At 43.5% G+C, this 26,199-nt stretch overlaps 1 protein-coding gene across 5 annotated transcripts; it reads left to right on the top strand.

Annotated features, from left to right (window-relative positions):
• Positions 1-2,808: 2,808 nt before the first annotated feature.
• On the top strand, positions 2,809-19,449 carry ERRFI1 (ERBB receptor feedback inhibitor 1). Of its 5 annotated transcripts, XM_073316510.2 has the most exons (6): positions 2,809-2,938; positions 3,604-3,725; positions 8,276-8,406; positions 14,913-15,108; positions 15,240-15,316; positions 17,399-19,449. In XM_073316510.2, exons 3-6 carry the CDS (start codon positions 8,334-8,336, stop codon positions 18,592-18,594), a joined length of 1,542 nt encoding a protein of 513 aa, XP_073172611.1. In that variant the 5' UTR covers positions 2,809-2,938; positions 3,604-3,725; positions 8,276-8,333; the 3' UTR covers positions 18,595-19,449. The 5 variants fall into 5 exon arrangements, with proteins under 5 accessions (XP_073172611.1, XP_073172609.1, XP_073172612.1 ...); XM_073316508.2 differs by lacking the exon at positions 3,604-3,725; XM_073316511.2 differs by lacking the exons at positions 3,604-3,725; positions 8,276-8,406.
• The last annotated feature ends 6,750 nt before the right edge of the window (positions 19,450-26,199 follow it).

The raw sequence follows: 26,199 nt of genomic DNA, 5'->3' as shown, positions 1-26,199 counted from the left end.
CCTGGGTTTCATGGAACATTCCCTTCCCATGCAGCTTTTCCTGAAATGAGCTTGCAAAGTAGTTCAGTCAGCTACTTACTTGCCTCTACAGAAAAAAGAAAAACAAAACCTAGATTTAAGGCCTGGTTCAATAAACCATTACCTGCTGCAACAAACGATGCATTGTTACTTAGACAGCTGACTTCCCAAAGGAAGAAAATTAAAAATGATAGCAGAGACTATTAAATTAGAAAGTCTCTACTTTGTTCTTGTGGCTCTGTCCATTTTTCCTGTGTATATTTTTTGCTAATGTGATACTAGTTAACTTTCTATTTCTAACATTCCCATTGCCATGGTTTGTAGTAACTGAATAAAGGGTATACCATGGTATCTAGGAGCTAAAGTTGTCCAAAGGGACCTGACCCTCTCCAACCCTCCATGCTTCTTTCATTTTGTTTTTCTCTATTCATCTTCTTCCTAATTTTTCCCACCTTATTCTCAGTATGTGGTCATGTGAAAAAAATTGTAGTTTTAGAGGACAGTGGGGCATTTTCTCCCCAAAATTGCATTGTGTTCTGAAAACACTCAGACTTGGTCTCCTGCAGTTATGAGTTCCACTGTCAGGAACCTTCTTACTATTTATTATTTATATTACAGTGCTATTGCCCCAGTTAGGATTGGGGCCACATTGTGCTGTCACTGTACAAACATAAAATAAAAAATATCCTGCCCTACAGAGATTGCAGTCTAAATGACCATCAAGAAAACTCTGTCCCACGGTCCCAAGAGTCTCATCTTGGCTCTGTCAACTGCAAAGTTCTTCCAGAATGTAATGTTCTCAGTGGGTAGCAGCTAGAGAGGCAATCTCTCTAACAACCATGGCCTACTTTTGCCCCCTTATTCACATAAGTAGTCCCACTGAAAGCAATATTAAGGTACTACACAGTGTAAGGATAGCAAAATGTGTTTTAGGGGATTTATAGATTGGGAAGAGGATTTCAATTTGATATGACATGAATAGAAACTGGACCCAGAAATAAATAGGAAGCCAATGGATCATGTGATGCTTAGAGAGATGTGCTCTCTTAATTTGCCAGTGGCTACATGTTATACATGTTGAATTTCCATAATGCCTTCATTTTCACCACCAGAAATCTAAACTAGAACTGAGGAAAGACATTGATCATGATGGAAAGGTCTGTCCACCTGGAGATGGGAGAAGGTCATCCTCATTGCTGTTGCAGTCTGTGTTGTCCAGCAACAGAGAAGAGTACAGTGTGATGCACACCTCCTTGATGGGCAGATGACTTAGATTTTTATCCTTTATTGAAGACAAGGTTTCAGTCACCTCTCCAGAATGTCTGTCTCTTCCTACCAATATTAATTCTGTCTTCCCTGGTTTAGGTTTGAGTCAGCTGCTTTTCATCCATTTATTTAAGTCTTTTAATCAAGACTAGAGACCTTTCTAAAAGATATGCTGTCTGTAGCTCAAGCAGAAGTTGTGGGAGTGATGCAGATTTTTTGGGTGTGAGATACTACAGTCTGTTATGCAGGAGTTCAGATGGAATGATCAAAATGGTCCCTTCTAGCCTTAAAATCTATTAATCTATTTTTCTTCAAGGCACTATGAGATCTTGGTCACATCTATAGAAAGACAGATGTTAAGATGGGAGTTGTCAACATAGTATTGATTCTGAATTTGTCCACAAAAATTATGAGAAAATATGACCTATGAGGGAAGACTGAAAAAATTGGGTTTGTTCAGTCTGGAGAAGAGAAGACCAAGAGGAGATATGATAACAAGTTTTCAAGTACATGAAAGGTTGTTACAAAAGGGAGGGAGAAAAACTGTTCTACTTAACCTCTGATAGGACAAGAAGCAATGGGCTTAAGTTGCAGCAAGGGTGGTTTTCGTTGGACATTCAGAAAAACTTCCAGTCACGGTGGTTAAGCCCTGGAATAAATTGACTAAGGAGGTTGTGGAATCTCCGTCATTGGAGATTTTTAAAGCAGGTTAGACAAACATCTGTAAAGGATGGTCTAGAGATAATACTTAGTCCTGTCATGAGTGCAGGGGATTGGACTAGATGAGCTCTCGAGGTCCCTTCCAGTCCAACAATTCTAATGCATTAACAGGGTCAGACTTACGAAATACGTTTTTATGAACAAATGTGGTGCACACTATATATCTGTCTTTATCCTCATTAATGCTGTAGCAGAGCATCTCAAAAGCTAACATATGGTCACTCAATACCTGACAGATTGGGCACTGCTGTTAACCCTGTTTCACAGATGGGTAACTGAGGCACAGAGGGGCTAAGTGACTTGCCCAAGGTCACCTGGCTTCTGTGGCAAAGCAGTGACTTGAACCCCCACTCTTCTCCCCTACCCACTAGGCCATCCTGCCTCTAGCCCCTATAGGCACAGACCACAGAGGGGCAGCACTCTGAGCATTAGTCCCTTGCATAGCAGTAGCACCCAGGGGCTGGCTGTGCAGGGCGCTGCACAGAGGCAGTCCATGGCACCAAGCAGGACAGTGCTGTAGCAGGAGGAACTAGGAGGCAGCCTGCACGCCAGGAGCCGTTGCCAGGGCAACGCTCCGCCCGCGCAGCTGCACGTGCCATTGGCCGTTCGCACAGAGGCGTGTCTCTGTCTCGCGCACGCTGGGCCTCACGGCCCGCGTCAGCTTGCCTCAGAATCGCGCCCTCACGCGGCACCCGCCGTCGCCCCTTTAAGGCTTATTTTATCTCTGAAGCCAGTGATGGCGGAGGGCGCGGCCCGGCCAGGGGCGTGGTCTCCAGGGTTGGCCACGCCCACCAGTATAAGAACGGCGGCTGCGAGCCGCGGGCGCGCAGGATTTACTTGGAACGTGCTCGTGGGGTACTCGGGGTTTGAGTGTGGCGCACGCGCAGTGTCCCCCAAGGCGGGCAGGGATATGCGGAGCCGCGGCGCCGTCTGGGTGAGTGATTCCCGGGGCTGCAGGGCTGCGCCGGGATCGGCCCCCTTCGGGGCGCTCCAGGAGTGCGGGGCTGCCCCGCCAGGGACCCTGGGCTCGGCCCCCACTTCTCCAGGCACCGCTCTCGGGAGCGCTCGTTGCCATGGCAGCCGGGCCCTGCTGTGAGGCGCGGCGGCCTCTGGCTCCTCGAGCCTGGCTTTGCCCGCGGCCGCCGGGACTAAACAATCGCGGCTCTCGGGGAAAGGCCGCTCCCCGCAGCGCGGCGGGCCCGGAGCCGCGGCGGGCAGCCGAGCGAAGGCGCCCCGCGCTCCGCGGAGCTGGGCAGGGGCTGCTCGCGCTGTCCGATGGGTGCCAGCGCGCTGGGAGGGGGCGAGCCGCGGCGCCGGGCAGAGCAGCGCCCTGGGCTGGCGGGACCGGGCCTGGCGGGTTAGTCACGCACCCGTGGCTCGGGCTGGGGCCGCACTGTGCGGAGGCGTGTGGGTGACTGCAGGTGCGCCTGCCAGCCAGGTGGGGCGGGACTGGTGACCAGGCAGCTGTCGGGTGAGGGAAGGGGAGGCCGAAGCCCTGAGTGCCCAGCTATTTCCTGGCCCCTCGAGCCCCGTCTGTGTTCGGCGCTGCGGGTCAGTGACCGTTAACGTGGGGGTTCACCCGCGTCTGCTTTTATCCAGGTTCCAGTGTAGACGGTGTTTGGCTTCCCATAGGCTGAACTGCTCCTAGAGCGGAGATTCTAGAGATGCAAGAGCCGAGGAGGTGGGCTGTAGCTCACGAAAGCTCATGCTCTAATAAATTGGTTAGTCTCTAAGGTGCCACAAGTCCTCCTTCTCTTTTTGCGGATACAGACTAACACGGCTGCTCCTCTGAAACCTTTTTTAAAGTTGTACTTCAAGTCAGTGGTTCTCAAAGGGCACTGTGACCCCCTTCTGACAACAGAAATTACTACGAGACCTCAGGAGGGGGGACTGGAGCCTGAGCCCGAGCCCTGCTGCCCTGGGCAGCAGAGCCAAAGCTGAACCCCAAGGACTTCCACCCTGGGTGGCGGCATGTAACTTTAGCCTTCGTGCCCAGGGCTGATGCCCTCAGGCCTTGGCCCCCAGCAAATCTAACACCAGCCCAAGGGACCCCATTAAAATGTGTTCATGATGCACCTTGGGGTCTTGACCCACAGTTTGGGAACCCCAGCTTTAAGTGCTTCCCTAAATTCAGCTAACAGATACAGGGATCATAGCGCAACTAAGGGCCTGTGACTAAAACTTTAGCTCCAAGTTCTCTGGAAGGCAAGGAAAGTCTTTTAGTCAGTCTTCACCATTAATTGTTTACCTTATTACAGACTAGTCACAGTGGTCCTGAAAGAAAAAAATATTAAGTATGTAATGATATTTTATAGGATGAACTAAGTTACAAAATCACCTAACTTCTGAGTCACCTGCCAGTATTGAACATAAGATGTTTTAGGTCCAAAAATTTGTAATTTTTACTTTTGTTGATCCAAAAAAGATGATACTTGTATCTTGTCTACCCTTGCTTCTCTCAGTCATAATTATTACTGTAACTTATTATTTAATAAGGCATTCAAGTGCAATGGTTAACTAAATATTTGGATTTTAGAAGGGGGAGGGGAAACATTTTCCTGAAAATGTTTATTATTTAACCTGGCTATGTTGTTGTGCTATTTGAGCATACTGCAGGCAATTTAATTACATTAATTTTGCCAAGTAGTAAAATACACGATATATAAAAGTTCCAATTTTAAGCCATGATCCTACAAACACCTAAGCATATGTGTAACTTTACTCACACCAGTAGTCCCAGTGACCTCAATGTGCTTAAGTATTACACCAGCATTGAGGCCCTCATTCTTCATCCTAAAATGTTGTTGGCACATTAACAAGACCTTCTGTTATGAATGAAGAAACTGAGCCAGAAAAAGATAATTTATTTTTGTTTGTTTGAAAGCTAGTAACTGAAATTCCAGGTACAGCTGGACATGAATGTGCAATTGACCACTCTATATCACCTAGCTGTAGAAGTTAGAGAAAGCAAATGTATAGTTTAAAACTCTGCACCAGTATGTATACTTTGTAAGCAGCATAGAAAGGAAGGTTTTTTTGTATAAAAACTTATACGAAGTTTTATGAAAACTAGTTACACTTCACACATTTACTGTCTAACTTATTGCAGCACACTTTAATGTGGCTAGTTATAGGTCTGTATTCCCATTACACACTTCTGTTTTCAGGAGTTATAACTCTGCCATAATATTTTTCCTCTGGACTGAACCATCAGAGTGGGTAGTAGCAACTCTTTTTCCTTCTACTTGATTTGTTAACCTTTAAATAAACTGAAAGCATATTGTGGGTTCAGATGCTTCTTTTTGCATACTAATTTAAGATGACTTAAATTTTCTTGATCACTCTAGCCCTTAATATGGGCTCATGGCTTGGGTTTTTTTCAAAATAGCCCATTTTTAATGTTCAAAACCCAAGACAGCACTGTACACTTAATGTATAACATATATCTTCATTTTGTACACTTCCTGTGAATACACACTACTCTACTTGCACAATGTGAATGGTGTATAGTGGCTTTGAAACTTCAGTGGTCTCATGGAACTTATTCACAGCTTGAGGGTTTTTAATAGTATAATTTAGCCATGATCTGTTATTCCTGGTTTGCAGGTAAGGATGGTATATTGGATGGCAAAGGCTCTGAGGGACAAGGTCACTGGCAGATTTTTGAATCTGTCATTCTATGGTACAGTGCTTGAAGGATGCACACCAGGGTTCAGAGGCGCTCTTTCCACCAGCTCCCAGTGTTCTTTTCAGCTGCTGATTGTTGGCAGGAGAGAGCTCTCCTGCCCATAGGCACAGACTCCGTGGATGCTCCGGAGCTGGAGAACCCATGGAGAAAAAATGGTGCGTGCTGAGCACCCACCGGCAGCCACCCTGTCATCACCTTCCCCTCCCCTCTGCACCTCCTACCTGCCTCAATCAGCTGTTTGCGGGGAGGGGAAAGGAGGGAGGACATGGTGCATTTGGGAGAGGGGGCTGGAAGAGGTGGGGTGGGGCGTGGCCTTGAGGGAAGGGTTGGAGTGGGGGTGGGGCCTCGGCAGAGCTGGGGGTCGAGCACTCCCCCAGCACAGTGATAAGTCTGTGTTCCTGCCGACAAAAAACTTCCACCCCGACCGCAGGAGAGTTTTCCTATGGACAAAGCGCTGTTCGTTGGCAAAACTTTTGTTTTTCAAGGGGGGTGTGTTGTTTTTTTTAACACTGTTTTATCCTTCAGTTGCCAATGTAGACAGCCTTTACCTTTTGAAAAGATCAGGAATGTTGAATCTGACTTTCCTAATCTTGGCACAGGGAGGCAGGGGAGTGGGGGCTTGCCTCGGGTGCTTATTGTGAGCTCATACACATTAATTGAAGGGGTGGGGGTAAGGAGAGGAAGAGGAGAGTGTGAATCTTTAACAAAGACAGCCTTTGTCCCAACTACTGAATAGACACAGGAGTTAAAATAGGTAGTAGCAAAAACAAACAACAAACCTACATTTTAAAAAGCCAAACTGAAGTCTCCCCACTTTTAGTCTCTTTCAATGTTATTTTATAGTTCTGCCATCACCATAGAGTTCTCCAGGGCAGATGTGGTCTGCATTTCTCGTGAAGAAAACAAGCAGAATATTTTAACCAAGCCTCTCAGGCGTTCTTTATGTACCATAAAGAAGCTAAAAAAGGCCACAGAACTCATTTGTCTGTCCTTTGCAAGTTGTCTTCAAAATCCAAATAATCTAATAGGCTTTCATCAAGTGTGCCCAGGACAGAAAGCTGACAGGGTTCTTTAGGGCTTAGTTAACACCTTTCTTTTGGAGAGAGAAATTAAAGTTTTGATTCAAGACCCTCACCTTCCCTCCTTCCAAGCACAGGAGGTATTGTAGAAGTGAAAAATCTTAATTCTGAATTTCTGGTACAGTAATGTGGAATTTATCAAATTTAGTATAGTTATTTAGGTGTTGGCAGAATTTGAACCAGTTATGCATTAAGTTGTGTGTCTTATTTTTTAAATGTGAGCTGGCTATATCCACTATAAGACTTCATGATGCTATACACCAGTGGTTCTCAACCCGGGGTACATATATCCCCGGGGGTGGGGTTTGGGTTTGGGGGGTGGCAATAGAGGTCTTCCAGGAGGTATGTCAACTCATCTAGATATTTGCCTAGTTTTACAACTGGCTATATAAAAAGCTTTAGTGAAGTCAGTACAAGCTAAAAATTCATATAGGCAATGACTTGTTTATACTGCTCTATATACAATATCAATGTTTCTCAACCTCAGGATGGGTTTAGGGCGGTTGCAAGTGCAGGGCCTGTAGTACGGGGTGGCAAGCAGGGGCCCCATGAAGCTAAGATACATGCTGAAGCCCAAGCCTGCCTCCTGGGGCTCAAGCCAAAGCCCCACTGCCCAGAGCTGAAATCAGACTCCTGAAAGGGATACAGTAGTTGGGAAAGGTTGGGAACCACCGCTGTATATCAAGGCTGAATATGAGACTGAAATCTGACAAGCAGAGGCAGGGCAGTCATTTCACTACTTAATTGTTAGTTTTTAGTCTGCAATTTAGAAGTGCTCCTAAATACTGTTTTTGGATCACCAAATTAAGTACAGTTAAAACCTGGGCTAAGTCCCCTGTAGATGGCAAATAGAAAAGTCCCTTCATTCCATCCAAAAATCACTGTCTCCCACAACTCTGTCACATAATTTGGCTGTTCTAGTTGCTTTAGCTGTTCTTCTACCACAACTTTAAGCTTCTACACAACTCCACTTCTGCCCATCTCTGCTTTTATTTCTATCATCCATCTTTTTCCAAGCTGCTATTTGTTCCTTTGTCATCTTCACCCTGCTTGCTGCCCTTTATGCTTTGAACAGTCTTCCTGTTTGTGTGCACCAAGCTACCACTTGCTCTCAATAAAGGATTTAATTTTCAGTCTTTGGTCACATGAAGTACTGTGTGATTTAGATCGCAGATGTGAGTTGGAGACTGTCTTGTTCTGAAAAGCACTAAGCACACTTACCATGGTGCTCTATAAATAAGATACAATCATGTATAAAACAAATGGTTTTTAAAAAGCCATGTTCTTAGGACCGTTTGCCAGATGTGAGTTTCTTGGCATTATATAATGACCACTGGAGAAACTCGACTTTCAAAGCCTAATTACAGCATGCCATGAGTTTCAGGAGGTAGATTAAATAGTAACATCAATAGGCTTTCCAATTAGGATCTGAAATGGTTAAATGTTAAAAACAGCATAAAGGGTTAGCTATCATTCCAAATTAACAGAAATCTCCTTCTAAAAGTATATTATAGGAGGAAATTACATCATATTGTCAAATAAGGAAGAGCTAAGCTGAACGGATGACTTGTATGACAAAAATGTGCCCCTCCTATGAATTGCTTCTGAGATTCGTTAATGATACGTGGTGGCAAGGTGAGCAAAATTAGGTTAAGAACATGTGTTCTTACTGCTTTAAAGTAGCAATGTTTTTCCTTTTAAGAATGTGTAGTAGATGGATGCAGCTTATACTTCCTTATGTCATAGAGCATGATCTGTTATCCCTTCAGCAGGTAGCATCACAGAGTGTAATCCCTGTCCAGGTTTTTTGTAGGCATTCAACAATTTTCACTGCAAATTGCATCCAATTCCATTACGTGTAGTGCATCCTGAAAGCACAGTTTGACCTCCTGTGCATATCAAAATGATTTGATGCTCCTGAGGGAATTCTGTGACAACAAAATTTAATAATTCTGTGCACAGTATTTTAAAATTCTGCAAGTTTTATTTGTCAATAAGTAAATGCAGAGGCTCCAGAATGGCAGTGAGGAGCACAGGCCACTGGCTGCATGAAGGTGGAAGATCACCCTGCAGCCGCCCGACCCTTAGGACACGACTCAGCGGTGAGGCTGCATCTGACCCTGACACAGCACAAGTTCTGGGCCTGCCCCAGAAACACCCAGGGGCCATGCCCTTCTGCGCCAGGTGTGGGGCAGGTGGGCTCAATCAGGCAGGATCCAAGTATGGAGGGGTTCAGTATGGGGTGAAAGGATTCTGTGTGGGACAGTCTGGGTGCAGGCAGCTCAGTGGGGGGTCTAGGTGTGGGGGGATCTGGATGCACAGAGGCTCATTGGGGGGTTCCAGATGCAGGGGCAATGGGACTCTGCACGGGCTTCCAGATGAAGATTGTTGGGGATCAGTGGAGGGGTCTGGGTGTGGGGGTCTCAGTGGGGGGTGGGGGCTCTGAGTGCTGGGGGAGTGGGGCTTGGGGTGGGGTCTGGGTGCAGCTAGTTGGTGGTCAGTGGTGTTGGGGTCTGGATGTGGGGGCTCAGGGTAGTGGTTTGAGTGCAGGGAGCTCTGTGGGGGGGTGATCTGAGTGCAGGGGTGGGTCTGGAGGCTGGTAGTCTGGATTCAGTGGGGCTCTAGATGCAGGGGTTGAGGTTCAGTGGGGTGGGTTTTGGGCATGGAGGATCAGGGGGGTTCTGGATGTACTGGGTGAGGCTTGGCAAGGGTGTCTGGGTATGGGAGGTCTGGATGCACGGGGTTGAGTGGATGGGGTACCAGCTCCCCGTACAGTGACCCCTCCCCTGACAGCTGAGGAGTGATGGGGGCAGGAAGCAGGGGAGGCTTCTGAGGGTTGGTCTGGGGGAGGCTTCTGAGGGTTGGTCTGACATAGCCTCAGCTACTTCTTGGAGTGGAAGAAGAAGTCCATCCTCTCCTGCCTCCAGCCCAGCTGGGACTAGCAGCTGATCCCAGCTCAGGGTAGGAGCCACTGGGGTGCCCCCAACCCCGCGGTGATTTACCTCTCAGCCGTCTGCTCTGGGTGCCTGAAATGCTGTACCTGCGCTGCTAGGGAGTGGTGCGTGACTGCTCTTGCAGCTTCCCTTTGCTTCCTTGTCAGAAAGTCATTTTTCAGTGTGGAAGCTAAGAAATCTGCAGGGGACATGAATTCTGCGCAGAATTCACCCAGGAGTAATTTGAGTACTGTAATGGTGATTGCCTGACAGAAATGCCAAAAAATAAATAACTGAGGTATCTGAATGTTCCATAGCTTTCAGAAAAAATGGCTGCAGTCTAATAAAACATTGCTGCCAGATCATAACAATAGACTGAGTTGGAGCTGAGAAATGGAAATTCACATTTTAATTTCTGGTCAGATATGAAAAACAAATATTGTAGCTGCAATGTAATTGTAGTATGTGCATAGATATATTTTTCAGAAGGAGAGCTGCTAAAAATCTACATAGGGCATGCCATATATTATATACTATTGTAACATCCAAATATTTATACTTGTGGCAATATGGTCTGGGAAGAATGTTTTTAAATTTAATTCCCTCCTTGTCTAGTTACGTTGCTAACCATGATGGAGCGCAATGGCTGATCACAAACTGTCACAAACCCATTATTTTACATTGCTTTAGCTTGGGTCTCCTGAGTTTAGTGACTGAAGCAAGAACTAATTGTAGTTTTCCTTTATAGTAATTTAGCTTCTTGACTAGATACAAGCCTGTGAGGACTTCCTGAAAATATTATAATTTGTGTATCTTTCTAATCACCTTAGTCCAGGCAAGTAGGGTTTATCAGTATAACTGGGAAACCCATTGTGAAAACCATACTTGCTAACTCATTCATTTGCACAACAAATATCATAAACCAAGGACACAGTAATTTAGCTTTATTTATGGTATGGCTAGTATATCCTATTATATTTTGTAAAATGAATTAAATTGTCATGTGATTTCATGAAAGTACAATATTTTATTAAATCTTTGCTAATCCACAAACCCAGTAACTGTCACATAACTGATGGTCTCACCCCACCTTCTCTGTAAAATGAGTTTCTGCTGCAAATTAATGTTGTTCATAAATCCATGAACAATACTGACTTTTTCGAATGTATTCCTCAGTAACCTTATTGAGAGTGTACCATCCAAAAGCAAGAGTTAATGCAGCTGTCTCTCATAGATTCTCAGGGTTTGCTCTTTACTAAGCTTCAAGTTCGCAATGCTAAGCAGTTTGCTACATATTTTAAAATAGTAGCACAAACCCTTTAAACCCAGGATGCAAAAAGGTAAAACTGACTTGGTAGTAAAGGAGAACATGCAGTTATGTTGCCCTTTTTGCTTCCCCTCCTACTCCCACTTCAAGAACATAGGAAGCTGGGACAGTTTCATAACAGTCCATTCACATTTCCCTATTGAAATGTAGAGGCAGGTCACCTTCTATGAATTCACAAAGAGATTATTGTTTGAAGTGAGTAGGCTTTATGAACGCACAACTTGTCTTTGTTTTCATCACCTAGTTTTCTGAATTAAAAAAATAATGAGAAGTACCTTTCTGAGTGTAATATTTAAGTATCTATTGAAATGGAAGCTTAGAACTCCAAGGGGATTTCAAAGCAGGTAATACTTGCACAATCGCTCTGAAAGCTGAGATTTAGACAGCATTTTAGGAGGTTGACACATACACTAATTACTACTAGTGGTTTTGGCATGGGAGCAGGTGGAGGCTGGTCCTCTTAGAATCCCTGCAGGCTTTTTCATGTAATCAGAGTAAGCACTCTACTCTACATGTGCTTTCAAACTATTTAAACACCAGTCTCCTTCCTATTTCAGCTTGTTTTTTTATACTGCAACAGACACTTTCTCTATGGTCTTGCCAGTTCTTGTAAGCACAATAAGGTGAAAACACTGGGGTAAATCAAATCTAGTGCAAATGCTTGGACCCATTCTTAGTATTTTAGCCTACAGATTAATTATTTTTAAACTGCATTTTCTAATTCTTGCCACTTCTAACAATTTAACAAGTGTGAAGTAGCTAGTAAATTGAGCCCTTACCTGTCCTCTAGGCAACAAGTGAAGACTTAAAATGTTGACACAACTTCATGACATAAGCAGTCAAACTCCAATTGGAACAAACATTTCTAGTTTAGGACACTTGCTCAATGTGATATAAACTGGCATGGATTGATGTCTTTCTTTAATGCTACATGAAACTGAGTTTGAGGATCAGTGTCCTACCTTGAATCTCAGCCCCGTAGTGGATAGCCCTGTTTGTGCTTGTACAACTGAAAGAATGAGAGGTTAATATTTTAACTGGAGTCTCATATATCTTTAACTCATTTGCTAGTTATCCGCTAATAGAATGGCTTTAATTGCTTTCCAGAATTACATATCCATGTATTTCTTAAAGAAAATTTTAATCTTATTGGTTGGTGACCATTCAAACATGTTGATTTGGAACTAAATATAGCCGTTACACTACATTTGGTACTTTTTGCTAACCAGGAGGATACACTGTAGCTATCCAAGTTTATTTAATAATTATATAGCTTAACATACATTTTATTCAGGTTAATAGCTTTTACTTTTTTTAATTTATGCCTTAATGTAAGTTATCATAATTTCAAATTGGTTTATTTTTAAAAAGAAAAATGTATTTAAATAAAAAAAAACAGATTTTTTGTTTTTTAATCATAGATTTTTATCCACCCTAGCTTCCATTGTTTGACGAGTGTATCTAACTTGATTTAGTGATGTAAGAATTAACTAGATAACGTTAAAAATAAATGCTGCTCTTTAGTGTCTCATAGTTAAGAAGTTTATAGTCTGTTTCAATAGTGAGTATCTATGAAAAGGGAAGAGCTGAAATAAAGATTTTTTTTTTTTTAAAAGACCATGGTGCAATCCTGTCATAGAAAAAATGGCAGAGTTTGAGTCTTGCACCATTCCAGCAAAGCTGATGTTCTCCCTTCTAAATTCTGGCAACATGTCTGACTAAGGCCTGGTCTACACTACGCGGGGGGGCGGGGAATCAATCTAAGATACATCAACTTCAGCTACGCTATTCTCGTAGCTGAAGTTGCGTATCTTAGATGGAATTAGAATCACTTACTTTGCGTCCTCACAGCGTGGGATCGACAGCGCCGCTCCCCCGTTGACTCTGCTTCCGCCTCTCACCCTGGTGGAGTTCCGGAGTCGACAGCAGAGCGATCGGGGATCGATTTATCATGTCTACACTAGATGCGAGATAGATCGATCACTACCCACCAATCCGGCGGGTAGTATAGTTGTGGCCTTAAAAACACTTGGGTTGAGGGAGAAAGAAAGAAAACCACCTGCATTGATTGCATTGATGCAAATGTGTGCATGGTTATTCATGGTTTGTAAAACCTCCATGTTGCTTTATCTTGTATTACTGGCTCTCATTAAGAATTACAAACATGTATACAGTCTCAAACTATTTTGCAGACGTTTATCTTTCTTGCCTCTATGAGGCCGAAAAATTAGTATTTTCCCCCATTTTATGGTTGAGGGAACTGAAGCAGAGAAAATAAATGACTTATTGCCCTACGTAGCAGCAAGAGTTGGTGTTAGAGCATGAGTTAAAACTCTGGAGAGCTTGCCTTGTCCCATACTTAGGACTGAGTACTATGTCCCCTTAAAACTGCAGATGGTTCTGTGGAACCTACCTCTTCCAGTATCATGGGAACAGGAGGTTAATTTATCGGTGCAGAAGAATGCACTCTTATTCCTGTACCATTTCTCTTGGGCACAAACTTGCTTTCTCTCGACAGAGAACAGGCAGGTTCCTTACTTATTCTTTAACATGCTTTCTAGGGGATAGAATAATGAAAGGCAGGGGAGGTGGGAGAGAACCGAACTTACCAACAGTACAGACTATTCATTGGGTATCCCTTAAAAAGCATACCAGAGCATGATCTGGTCCCAAACACATGTCGGGTTTTACTTTTTGGAGAGAGTTTCCTTTCAAGTACCCAGAGATGTGGAGTATAACTGATCATGTTCAGTAAACATCTATCTCTTCATGATCATGTAAATGTCATTTTTATCTTGCCCCAAACAATACACTGTACTCCTTGAGCAGGTAAAGGGTCTGTTCTAAAGTGATTTTAGGGCATTTAATCTCTCTATTCAGGTGAGGAGACTGAGGTTCTCCTGCCTTGTTATATTTAATCCTCCTCACTTTATGCAGTTTTGTTTCACTGAGTTGCAGTTTCTCCACTGTCCAGAATGTACAGCTGATCTTTCAGAAATTGTGGGGAGAGTAGGTGGGTTCACACAAGCAAAACCTTGTAAAGCAGCATATTCCATATATTACAATTTCTAATTGAATTTCAAGTGTTTGTCAGAACTTCTGTTTCCCAATGTAAATGTGCCTACTAAACTATTGTGCACAGATTCAAAACAAGCTTTGTAGAAAAGGATGACTCTACTTCGTTTAGATTTGCTCAACCCCATTGCTTGGAACTGTTGTGGTATACATGCTAGGAGGAAACCTTGTGAGACCAACAAATCAATTTCTAGTAGCTAACACTTAAAGTGATTAATTATTCAATATAATGATCTTATCTGAAACCCTTGTGAATTGATCAAACCTTTGATTTAAGCAGTCACTTTATATTTAGTCTATTAGAATGAGTCTTTGACCAGATTACATTTGAAGTCAGGCTATTGTGTTTTGGCTTCCTTTTAGGTTAAAACCCTTGGCAAAGTGACTCCTTATCACAATAATACAGAAGGAGGTTTGTCTAATACAATGTTATACAACGATTTGTATGTTTTGGCAAAGTTGGTGTGTCTGAGTAACTGTCAATATGTGTACAAGGTCTGAATTTGCTGGCATAAAACTTCTATTCATCACCTGTTTTACTGAAACTTGAAAATCTTTGGATTGATGTTTCTCCAAAAATGAACTCTTACAGAACTACTTCTAATTATTGGATTTGTTTTTACAGTCACAGAAACAGAAGGACAAACACTTTGATGTGTGAAATATTTCCTTCTTTTCAGCAGGTGTTTGGGCCAGAGGGGCCCTCTCACAAAGGAGTCACTGTAATTCAGAGAGTTGGGTGGCATTTAAAATGAGAGACTCACTCAGTTTGCTTAGTGGTACTTACACCCTCCTCTCCTCTGAAGGGAATGAAAGCTGCAGGATACCTGGCAAGAACTGTGGATTTCTAAAATTTGGAGACATTGCAGAGCAAGGCACAATGTCAACGGCAGGAGTTGCTGCTCAAGAAATGAGAGGTCCATTAAAAACTGGATTTCTCCATAATGGCCAAGGCATAGGGAGTCTGAAAACCTGCTGGACCGGCCACAATGGGTTTGAAAAGTAAGTGGGGAAAATTAACCTTGCAGGTGGATTTGAGAGTTCTTACCAAGCAAGTGACATAGATGGACCCAATAACTGGGATTAGGGCTTGTTCATGGTTCACTGACTCAGAATATTTTTTCCCTTTTCAGGACTTTCTTTAACATGGACCCTATAACAATGACATACAATCTGAATCCATCAGCACAGCAACATTGTACATCTATTGGTATGTACACAGAAGATTTTGAGTTGTATTGATACAAACTGTTTAGTGGAAGTGGTTTTGGAGAAAATCTGTCCCTTTTAATATCTACAATAGGAGAAAGAAAAGGAGTACTTGCGGCACCTTAGAGACTAACAAATGCTCAAATAAATGTTAGTCTCTAAGGTGCCACAAGTACTCCTTTTCTTTTTGCGAATACAGACTAACACGGCTGCTACTCTGAAACCTTTCTGATTTTAGACACCAGGCTGCCCTCTAGTGACAGATTTAAACACTTTGGCTCTCCTCCAACGTCTTTCTGACTTTCTACCTAGTATCTTAATAGTATACTTTTATTTGTTCTGAGGAAAATATTTAGTGTAAATAGTTGAGTGTTGTCAAATATTTAGCAAAACCTGCTAACGAGGATAGAACTCTGTGGAAATAGTTGCAAAGTGGTTGGGGCAAATCAACTGCATGTTAAAACATCTCTCATGGAGAGACATCCCTGTTTTAATCTAAGTTGTGCCATGGGTCTCTAATTGTCTTATTTAACTGGAGCACTGCTATAATATAAGTCATATATATATTACATGGTGTTGAATATTCTCCCTCTGATACTCCTGAGGGCATTCTGCACCAAAAAATTTAAAATTATGCACACAATATTAAATTCTGCAAAATTCAGCAAATTTTATTCGTCAATAAATGTGGCTCCAGCATGGCAGTGGGGTGCACAGGAGGAGCATTGAGGTGGGAGATCACCCTGAAGCCCCCACCTGCGCCCAGTATAGAGACTCAGCAGTGAAGGTACACCTGACACTGACACAGTGCAAGGGCTGGGCCTGCCCCAGAAATGTCCCAGGGTATTTTCCTCTTTGCCAGGTGCACCAGGTGTGGATGGGCAGGCTCAGCTCAGCAGGATCCAAGTGTGGAGGGACTTAGTGTAGGGGGATCCAGGTGAGAGGTTTCTGTGTGGGGCAATCTGGGTGTGGGTGGCTTAGTGGGAGATCTGGATGCAGAGGCTCATTGGGGTGTTCTGGATGCATGGGCAATTGGACTCTGCAGGGGATCCAGGTGAAGGTAGTTGGGGATCAGTGGGTGTGGGGAGATGGGGCTTGATGGGGTGGGGGTCCAGGTGCAGCTGGTTGGGGATCAGTGGTGTGGGGGGGCTCGTTGGAGGGATCCGAGTGTAGGGAGGTAGGGCTTGTCTGGGCGGGGGTTCGGTGGGCCTGCTTAACGGGGGAGCCCCAGCTGCTGCCAAGGGGATGCCACATGCTGAACTCCTGTTTCTTCCTGTGATTCCTCATCCCCTTTTCTTTTCCATCCCCCACCCTCACTCCTACCTTCCCCTCCTCCTGCCCTATTCCACCCACCCTTCCTTCCCCACTGCCTCTTCCTACTCACCCCCTCCTTCCCTCATTTTCCCCCTCCCCCCCCAATTACCCAGCCCAACCGTGGGCACTCTGTTGCACGTAATAGAAAGCAGGAAGGCTCCCCGCACACAGAAGCGGCGGATAACTAGCACTAGGACCCAGGAGGCAGTGTTCAGCTGCAGAGTTCTCAGAGCCGACACAGCCTCTCAGTTGGGCAGCTCTGCACTTGCAGAATGAGGGGTGGGGCAGTGGCATGTAATCCTGTGTGGCCCCCCCCATGCCTCACCTCTGTTTGGAAGGGGGCAATTCCCTCCACACTCCCAAACAGCACCCACGGTCATCCCTCCGCGCAGCTTCCCTTTGCTTCCCTGCCATTTTCTGCAGGAAAACACAGGAAATCTGTGGGGGGCCATTTTCTGTGGGTGCACAGTCCCACAGAATCCCTCAAGGAGTACTTTGAGGATGCATGCTGTGAAGCTTGCTTAGGAATGGTGCAGTGTCCTGTGTAAAGCAAGCTATATGTATGGGACAACAGCTGGCTGTTCATAAACATATTGTTATGCAGGTGTGTTTCAGGATTACTGTAGTTAAGAGTTCTGTTAATTAAGGTTTTAAGGATGCATTTTTCCTAGTGCTGAATTGGGAACAAATGAATGGCTAGATCATCTGTCACAAATTCATGGTGGTGGGGATGTAGACAGACATTCTTAACTTTATTTTCCCCTCCTAGGGCACATTTCAAACCCTGTACCAACAAATGGCTACTGCTTTACTGAAAGCTGTGTCAGGGTCCCACCTCAGAAATCCAGCCCATCTCCTCTTAGTCCCAAAAGTGAGAAGCTTAGTTCAAAGCATGAAGATTATCTTGTTCCTAGTTTCAGCAAACTGTCAGTAACTGTGGGCTGTGTTTCTGAGGAGATGCCTCCTCATACACTGACAAAGAGTGGACCACCTCAGTTTTCTTCTGCATCTTCCAGTGACCGCAGCTCTAGGCCACTACCTCCACTGCCCATTTCTGAGGACCTCTCTCCAGATGATGTCGACAGAGAGGTGGAATTCTTAACAAGTTCAGACACTGACTTTTTGTTAGATGATTATGAACTTCCTCCTTTTAAATCCAGTGCTCCAAGTAGGCGGAGTTTTAGGGGTTGCGGACAGATCAATTATGCCTATTTTGATGCCCCAGCAGGACCGAAAACAGAAGATAACTCTGCAAATAACCTAAATGGATGTACACAAACCCCATGTCCTCCTCCACAACAGCTGCATCGGCGTTTACGAAGGTCTCATTCAGGGCCAGCTGGATCATTTAATAAACCAGTAGTGAGGCTATCTAGCCACTTAAATAGGGCTTCTCCTAATTCTGATGAAGACAAACCAGAGGTCCCCCCTAGGGTTCCCATACCTCCTAGGGCGCTCAAACCGGATTATAGAAGGTGGTCAGCAGAGGTCACTTCTAGCGCATACAGTGATGAAGACAGGCCTCCCAAAGTGCCCCCGAGAGAACCTTTATCACGGAGCAATTCCCGTACACCGAGCCCTAAAAGTCTGCCATTGTACCTCAATGGGGTCATGCCCCCCACACAGAGCTTTGCCCCTGATCCTAAATATGTCAGCAGCAAAGCTCTACAAAGACAAAACAGTGATGGATCTGCGAACAGGGTCCCTTGCATTCTTCCCATTATTGAAAATGGTAAGAAGGCCAGTTCAACACACTACTATCTGTTGCCTGAAAGGCCTTCATATCTGGACAAGTATGAGAAATTCTTCAGAGAAGCAGAAGAAACCAGCTCAAGCACAGAAATGAAGTCCTGGTCTGGTGACTGCACCACAGCTGCTGCCACAGCAAAGCAGGACTCAAAAGCTAGAATGGACATGGTTGGCCACATGAAACGGAAACACCTGTCTTATGTGGTTTCTCCATAGATTCTTGGAACATAATTCACGATAGTTGCTTAGGATGGAGTAGATCTTAACCATGTTGCTAAGTTTTTGAGATCCAAGGAAAGGTTCTCAAATAATGAAGTAATGGAATTCTTCCTGTTTCAGCAGAAAAGTGAAGTATCAATGGTAAAGTTGTCTTATGATGCATATCTCTGAATTGTTTGTCTGGACTAAGCCTATCTTGGTCTGTATAATTGAAGACTGTAAAGCATTTATAGAAACACATGGAGTAACCATAGCCATGTTGGCCAGTTATACACTATCCTAGAGTAATATATTTTGTAAAGGCATATTAAGAAAAAATCCAGTTTTGATGTCTAAAACCGAAATCAGGGAAGAAAGTGCAGTACAGTATTTTTGTTTTATATCACAGGCATTTCCAAAATAATAGGCTTGGCATTTTAAAATCTTTTGCAGAAAATAGCATTGCTGGGAATAAACCCTGTTCTCTTTAGCTTGGATGTGCTAACCTGGCTAGAAGGAAATTGACATCTACTTAAAGACTTGGAAGTGTATTGGAAAGTGTTTAGACTTCTTTTAATATCTTCAATATTTTGAAAACTTAGTAGGATATAAGTAAAATTTTTAGTGAAGTGGCTTCCGACAGGGGTTAGACTTCTGCTTTTTTATGGTGCCTCTTGGATTCTTTCACCCACTAACAGGCACATGGCAAAAAGAAAAGGAGTACTTGTGGCACCTTAGAGACTAACCAATTTATTTGAGCATGAGCTTTCGTGAGCTACAGCTCACTTCATCGGATGCATACCGTGGAAACTGCAGCAATGAGCTTTCGTGAGCTACAGCTCACTTCATCGGATGCATACCGTGGAAACTGCAGCAGACTTTAAGTCTGCTGCAGTTTCCACGGTATGCATCCGATGAAGTGAGCTGTAGCTCACGAAAGCTCATGCTCAAATAAATTGGTTACTCTAAGGTGCCACAAGTACTCCTTTTCTTTTTGCGAATACAGACTAACACGGCTGTTACTCTGAAAGGCACATGGCAGAATTCTGCAGATTTTCCTAGCAGAGACTTGGACCAGCTACTGCTAACCTTCACCCATTGTTCTCTTCATAAGGGGTCCAAGGAATGCATGTTAGTGCCCTAAAATTGACAGGGGAAAGGTATCTATCCACAATTGCTAGTAAATGGTCAGCAATGACTTCATCCTTATTTGGTACAGTATACAAACTTCTGACTATTATAAACAGAAACACACAACACAAGCTGGTCTTGTGTTCTGGTTTCTATTCAGTATTTTCTGGTTGTGTAGTTTGTTTTTTTGGTAAATTAAACATGATTCCATTTACAAACCGTGTCAGTCACATCTGCCTTTGCGTCAGATACTACTTCTTTCTGTTTGTTTCCCCCCCCCCCCCCCCCCCCACATAGTCTGCCTCACTGTTCCACTTAGGTCCGGGGAGATGCAACACTTGTGCATTAGCTGTTTCTCGTGCATACTTCCACATATTTATCCTTTTATAGATAAGCACAAGAGAAGAGGTGCTCATTAATGGAGGTCCATTACTATAATGCTCTCCTCCTAATAGAAATGAACAAGCTGTTTACAGTTTAAACTGCTGAATGAGATATTTGAGCTATTTTAAAGCTTACTTTTATGTTTTAGTACAAACTAAATGAAGGTGAAATACATGCTATAGAAAATGCACTGATATTTCTGCATTATGTGTACAGTATTGAACAAAAGGATTTTATTCACTTTGTTTTATTTTGAATATTGTCATGTCTTGAATTTAATAAAGTTATAATATACTTATTTATGATACATGTAATGTTTCTTGATTTATTTGGTGGTTTATGTAAGTCTCATGCATTTTAATTTTCAGTGTGGTTTTTCTAAAAGGAAAATTTGCATAAATGCAAACCATGTTAATACAACATTTTAAGGCTTCACAGTTAATTTTTGCAATTCTTGATCTAATCTTAAGGTTCCTACAGCAGTGTTTACTCATTCACGTTGCATACATCTTCTGTTCTTGTTTCATTTCATTGTGTAGCTTTGCCAGCCTATTTTAGGGTGTGTCTCTAATTTATCAAGTTGGCCAATAAGATGTGCCATAAATTCATGATACACAGCCTATCAAGATTAGTAAACCTATTATTATTGATTATTGTTTCCGGTAGCACCCACAACGTGCTACCCGCTGTGCAAACACAAAAGAGGTCAGTAGTGTTCCTGACCTGAAGAGCTCAGAGGCTAAAAAGTCCAAAAGTGGACAGAGGGAAGGTAGGGGAAGGGATGTTTTTTCTAGGTGAAATAAAGTATAACTCTATACTCAAACTAATTTTTCTGTTCAATAGGAAAGACGCTGGCAGCATTGTTTATATAACACAATACTTACCTAGTGCATGAACCCTGAAAAGATATTAGTACATAGCACCAATGAATAGACAAGCACGCAGATAAAGTCCCTGACTTAATGATCTTGTAATCTAAGCACGTTAGCTAGTAAGTCCAAATAACCCTGTGAGGTAGGTAAGTGATATTTCAAGGTAAGTAGGGCCCATGTTTATAGGGGTTCCATATCCACTGAATTTCCACACCTAGGGCTTTTTATTTTTGCAACAAAAGCTAATTATTTAGCTCTTATAGTTAGAGACCTCTAGGCTACACCTGCATGAAGCTCTCTTAAAAATTCCCACCATTGCTGTAGCTCTGGTGGCATGGTGACTTTACCACAATCTCATCTAACCCTGCTCAGAGCTGTTGGTGGCATCATCAGGCCAGTCGCATATGTACTTGCAGGTTCACTGAGTACCAGTGGAGTAAAGGAGAAATGTGGGTCACTGGGCTTGTGCTGTCCCTAAAGCCCTCTGCAGTGAGGGTTGTTGTGGAAGCCCAGAGGAAAGTTAAGTGGCTTTCCAGTAACCACTTGCCTGTTTTTCCAGTCCTATTGTTGTCTGCTCTGGACCCACCCAGGTGAGTCTGTTCCCCTGCTAGTTTGAGATCTACTAGAATACATCATCTCAGCAGTATTTCTGTGCTTGGGTTTAATACAGTCTATAAGAGCATTTGGGCTTTTTTGAATTCCTCTCAGGCAGAGTATGAATTTAGGAATTGCCGCTACAGCCTGTCATTAAAGTGGAGCTGTATTTAATTACGTGCCTGACCACACCACACGTTCTCAAGTATCTTCCCACAGTAGCTGACAAACCAGCTGCAACACTAAATTGCAGCCTGTTTTCAGTGCTGATTATCAGCCATGCTGTAGCCTAATAGGTGTCGCTTCACTAGAAATGTTTCTCCTTTTGCCTCGCCCCCTTACCCTGTCTGCTCCACCCAAGCTGCATGACTAACCACCCCCTTCATGTCCTCCTCCCACTCTTGTCTCCAGGCCTTGTTCCACGTGGCCTCAGATTCCTGGAAACCCCTCCCTAGCCCAGTCGGTCATGCCTTCACCTTCTCTTTCAAGTCTCTCCTCAAAGCACTCTGCTTCTGAAAGGCTGAGAGCCTTAGTTCTGCCCTCAGCAGAGGTTTCTCAGATGAACAAAATACAAAACCAAGGTTAAACTCAAATTAAGAAGCAGATATCTCTGTTCACTCATAACACTGCTGCGGTTTATGTCATCCCAATATTTGGCTGTGCTCTCTCTTTTGACTTATGAGTTCCTCAGGACAGAGACTTGGTCTTAATACTGACCTAAAGTGTCCAGCTCACTAACAGTGACCTTAACTTACTTTATGAGAGGGGTAGCCCAGGCATCAGTAATTCTATTTTATAGGGGAGCAAGAGATTTTATTTAGATGGAGTAAAGCTGGAGCAGTTGCTGAGCTTTAAGTTGCTAGTAATTATTGTCCACTATTTTTCTTTAGTAAGAGGATGAGCACTGTGAAAGAAAAAGCAGTCCTTTGCAAGTTGTCATTCTTCAAGTTGACCTAACATAGCACTACGGGCTAGCACCTGCAGCCCTTCATGCTAAATGCATTAAACTCTGACACTATTAGATTGTTAATAAAATCCAGTCCATGCCCTGGAAAAGTTCTTCTGTTTTTCCTTTTTTGCCTTGCTACATTCATGAATAATAGTAAATAGTCCAATTCCAGAAATGTTCCATGGCCTCTTCCGGGAAGAATATCTGTATTGCGGGAACTCCCAGTCATATATGCTCAGTACTGATTTATTGCAAACAACGTGAGTGGAGATGGTGAACTGAACACCAGTGTGCTGAAACCTTTTTGCTGCCAATCTGGCTAAAAAAACCCCTGCTCCCTCTTTTGCCTCCTCTGTTAAAACTTTGTATTCTACTGGTGTAATCATACCAACCTCTGAGTTTCACATCTCTGGGAAATAACCTTTGCTAAGAAGGATGCTGAATTTAATCAGGCAATTCAAGTGTGGAGTCAGAGGCTAACATACTGTTACATGGTGTCCTTCATGGTGGTCATATACCTTTTGCTATGGTGGCAGAAATACGTTCATTTTCAGGTGCTTATAACTTTGTTTTTTGGGGGGTGGGGAAGGCAGAGAAGTCCTTTATCCTCTGAGCTGACATGTCTCCTGTTCATCTAGCCATGTCAATTTTCCTTCTCAAGCTGGAGGCAGTTTTTGTATATGGGCCTGTTGCGCTTGCTTAGTAATGAGAAGCTTGGGCAGTTCCTGATTTTTGTGCATCTAAACTCATTAATCTTCCTTTCACATGTCTTTCTTCCCCCCCCGCCCAAATTTCCAAAGTTTTGCAAGGTTTTAGTCACCTAACTCTCGGTTTTAACAGGAATTGCACACTACAAGCCTGTGCGACTCTAAATTTACAGTCACTGGTGTCTTTCTATGATGGTGCAAACGCTTTCTCTCCTGAGCTGCTACCATTCTTATTTGTCAACTGAAGCATAGATGTTGGAGCTGAACTGCGTGAGCTAATAGGCCTTTTCCATTTCATCAAGGACAGTACAGGATTGTTCCATACAGCATGCTTTCCAGTACTCTGACCACTTTCCCTTTAAAAAGCCTTATGGGAGGATGTTTTCCCAGGTACCCTGAACCTATGCCATGGCTTAATGCTTCTCACTGGCAGCAAATTTAGGAGGGCATTGGCCAAGGAAATCTTGTGTACGTTCCTCGACTGTGCAGGATTCCTGTATGTTTTCAGGGATAAATCCTGCGTGGGTCACAGGTCATGTTTCCAGCTACCCAGATGAGCAATCAGCCTCTCTGCTACAGGGGCAGCTCTGCAGGTTCCAGCCAGCAGAGGTGGTTCTGCTCATCCACTGGCACATAAGACTTGCCCAAGCAAGATGTGATGCCTTGACAAGAACTTCTGATCACAGGTTTGAATGTGCAGGGGTTGGGCAGCATGTGTTCACCTGGGCAGAAATTGACAGAGTTCAGTACTGCATAAGAGAAAGGCCCTTGCTAGATGGGAGGTCTGGTCAGGACAAGCAGATTTCAAAGTATATGTGACTAGAAATATGGTCCTCTCCTTAACAGCCAAGGAGTAAGCAGAGGGGCATATGAGTATATATCAATACTAGTGACACCACCTTCAATAGCTCAAGAGTTGGGGTGACCCTATAAAAAGTCTTCTATATGGATAATTTATTTTTTTTAAGTGCTGTACAATAATCTCCCAGTGGAAGTTGTGGAAGCTGCACTGCTTGAGGGGTTTGAAACCAGAAAAGGGAACTCTACTGCACTGGCCCCTCTCAGATGGATTAGATGTGATTTAACATATTTATAGACTCCATGTCTATAGTTGAGGGATAATAAAGGCTTCCACCTTTCCTCCAGAATCCCCATCTCATCCATGAGGGAGACTAGGTTGCCTGCTAGGTGACACATTGCTCTCACTTAACTGTGAGCCCTTTCCCACCTGTATATTTGTCATAAAGCAAATGATGCTGTGAATTCCTTCCCAGGGTACAGTATACATAGTCATAATGTTGGGTATCTTACGCCACTGGTTTTGGAGGTTTTTTTTAACCTCATGAAACAGAACCAAAGGAGAAAGTAAATCAGATTTTGGGAGGGCTGACCGATCTTGTTCTAAACTTTCTGCAACAAAAGTTTACGGCACCATTAACAATTGCTGTACCCACTGGTGCCACGGGCTTCTGGGGGGTGAGGGCTCCCACCCCCCCCGGACTCGTGTATTTTATTTATGGCTGTTGCAAATGTCGTCGCTTGGTTTCATTTTTGTCTCTCGCAGGCCCTAGGGAGCCGGGCCGGGCCTAGGAATAAACATCAGTTAAACTCAGCGTCCCTCAGCCAAAAAAAACCACACAAAAAAACAGCAACACCCTAGTATTCCTAGGAATTCCTAGGTGGCAACAGACACTGGTCCCATTGAAGTGCAATTAGTGCAGGCCTCCATACCTGCAGTTCACATTTTGTTCTTGTACGAACCTTGATTTTATTCCTGTGTAAAGATTTTGTGATGCAAATCTAGGTTTGGAATGACAGAGAGAAATGACACCTTACACAAAGATGCCATACCCTAACTGGGGGCGGATTCCTGTGGTATACATATCAAGGCAGCTTTGTCAAGAATTCAGGGTTATGCACAGGCTCAGAGCTTGGTCAGGGTGTTTCTTTCTAGTGGATTAATAATTATTTTTATTACCATATTGCATGAAAGTCCTGGCCCTAGATCACACACACCCCCATCCCACCTCCCGTCCCATGCTAGCTTATGCACAAACACAGAACAAAAAGACAGTTTGCGACAACAGATAGCTATACAAAGACAACTGGGAGTATGAGGATCATGGCCCTTTGGCGCACGCAGCACAACATAAATGCCTGTCTCTCACAAGTAAATTTGACAAGGAAAAGGCTTACACAGAGGATAACAAAAGATGTTAGGGTCTTCACTTTTTGTATCAACTTCCAGTCTTCTACAGGCCTGATCCATGTAAAACTGACTCATTTGCTGGAAGCATTGTGTTCATTTCCTGAAAATATTTTCTAAAAGTGGTAGTATTAATAAAACCTAGCAGCTGAATGAGTGTTTTTGGCAGCTGTTTCTCAGATGTCATTTCCACTGGAAATTTAGTGCATGGTTTTAATTATATCATATGTACTTAATATTGGTCAAATATAATTGTAAAGAATTCTACCTAGTAACATTGTGATTAGCCTTTGTATAGACTGAAAGAGGTGTTACCCTTCCCCTGCCCCACACACACACACACACCCATCCGGCATTGTAATTCCGGCCTTGCTTAATCCCTGCCCAAAATGCCTATTTTCATCCACACAAAACTTTTTTTTTTTGGGTGTGAGTCATACATGGAAGCCACACCTGTGGTTGCTCATAAAATGTTGTTGTATTATTTAAACACTGGGATGCGCTAAATCTAGCTGTGGTTAATTTTGCAAAGGTGTCAGCTTCTCCAAATCTCAGATAGCAACACTCATCAAAACTCTGGAAACACTGACACTATTCATTGCTACACAAAATGATTCAGGCAAAGTGAGGAGCTTCTCTGCTTAAAGTCTGCAGCTTCCCTTTGAGCCCAAAACATGTTATTACCACCTACATGTTGTTACCAATCTGAGTTTCATTCTTGGCTCTAACCGTGTCCTCAGTATTACTCTTTTCTGGACCATCTTTCTTTTACTGCACCTT

This window comes from Lepidochelys kempii, chromosome 18 (genome assembly GCF_965140285.1).
Source record: "Lepidochelys kempii isolate rLepKem1 chromosome 18, rLepKem1.hap1, whole genome shotgun sequence".
Lineage (NCBI taxonomy): Eukaryota > Metazoa > Chordata > Testudines > Cheloniidae > Lepidochelys > Lepidochelys kempii.
Note: the sequence above shows the minus strand (reverse complement) of the source record. Positions and strands in the feature narration are given on the sequence as shown.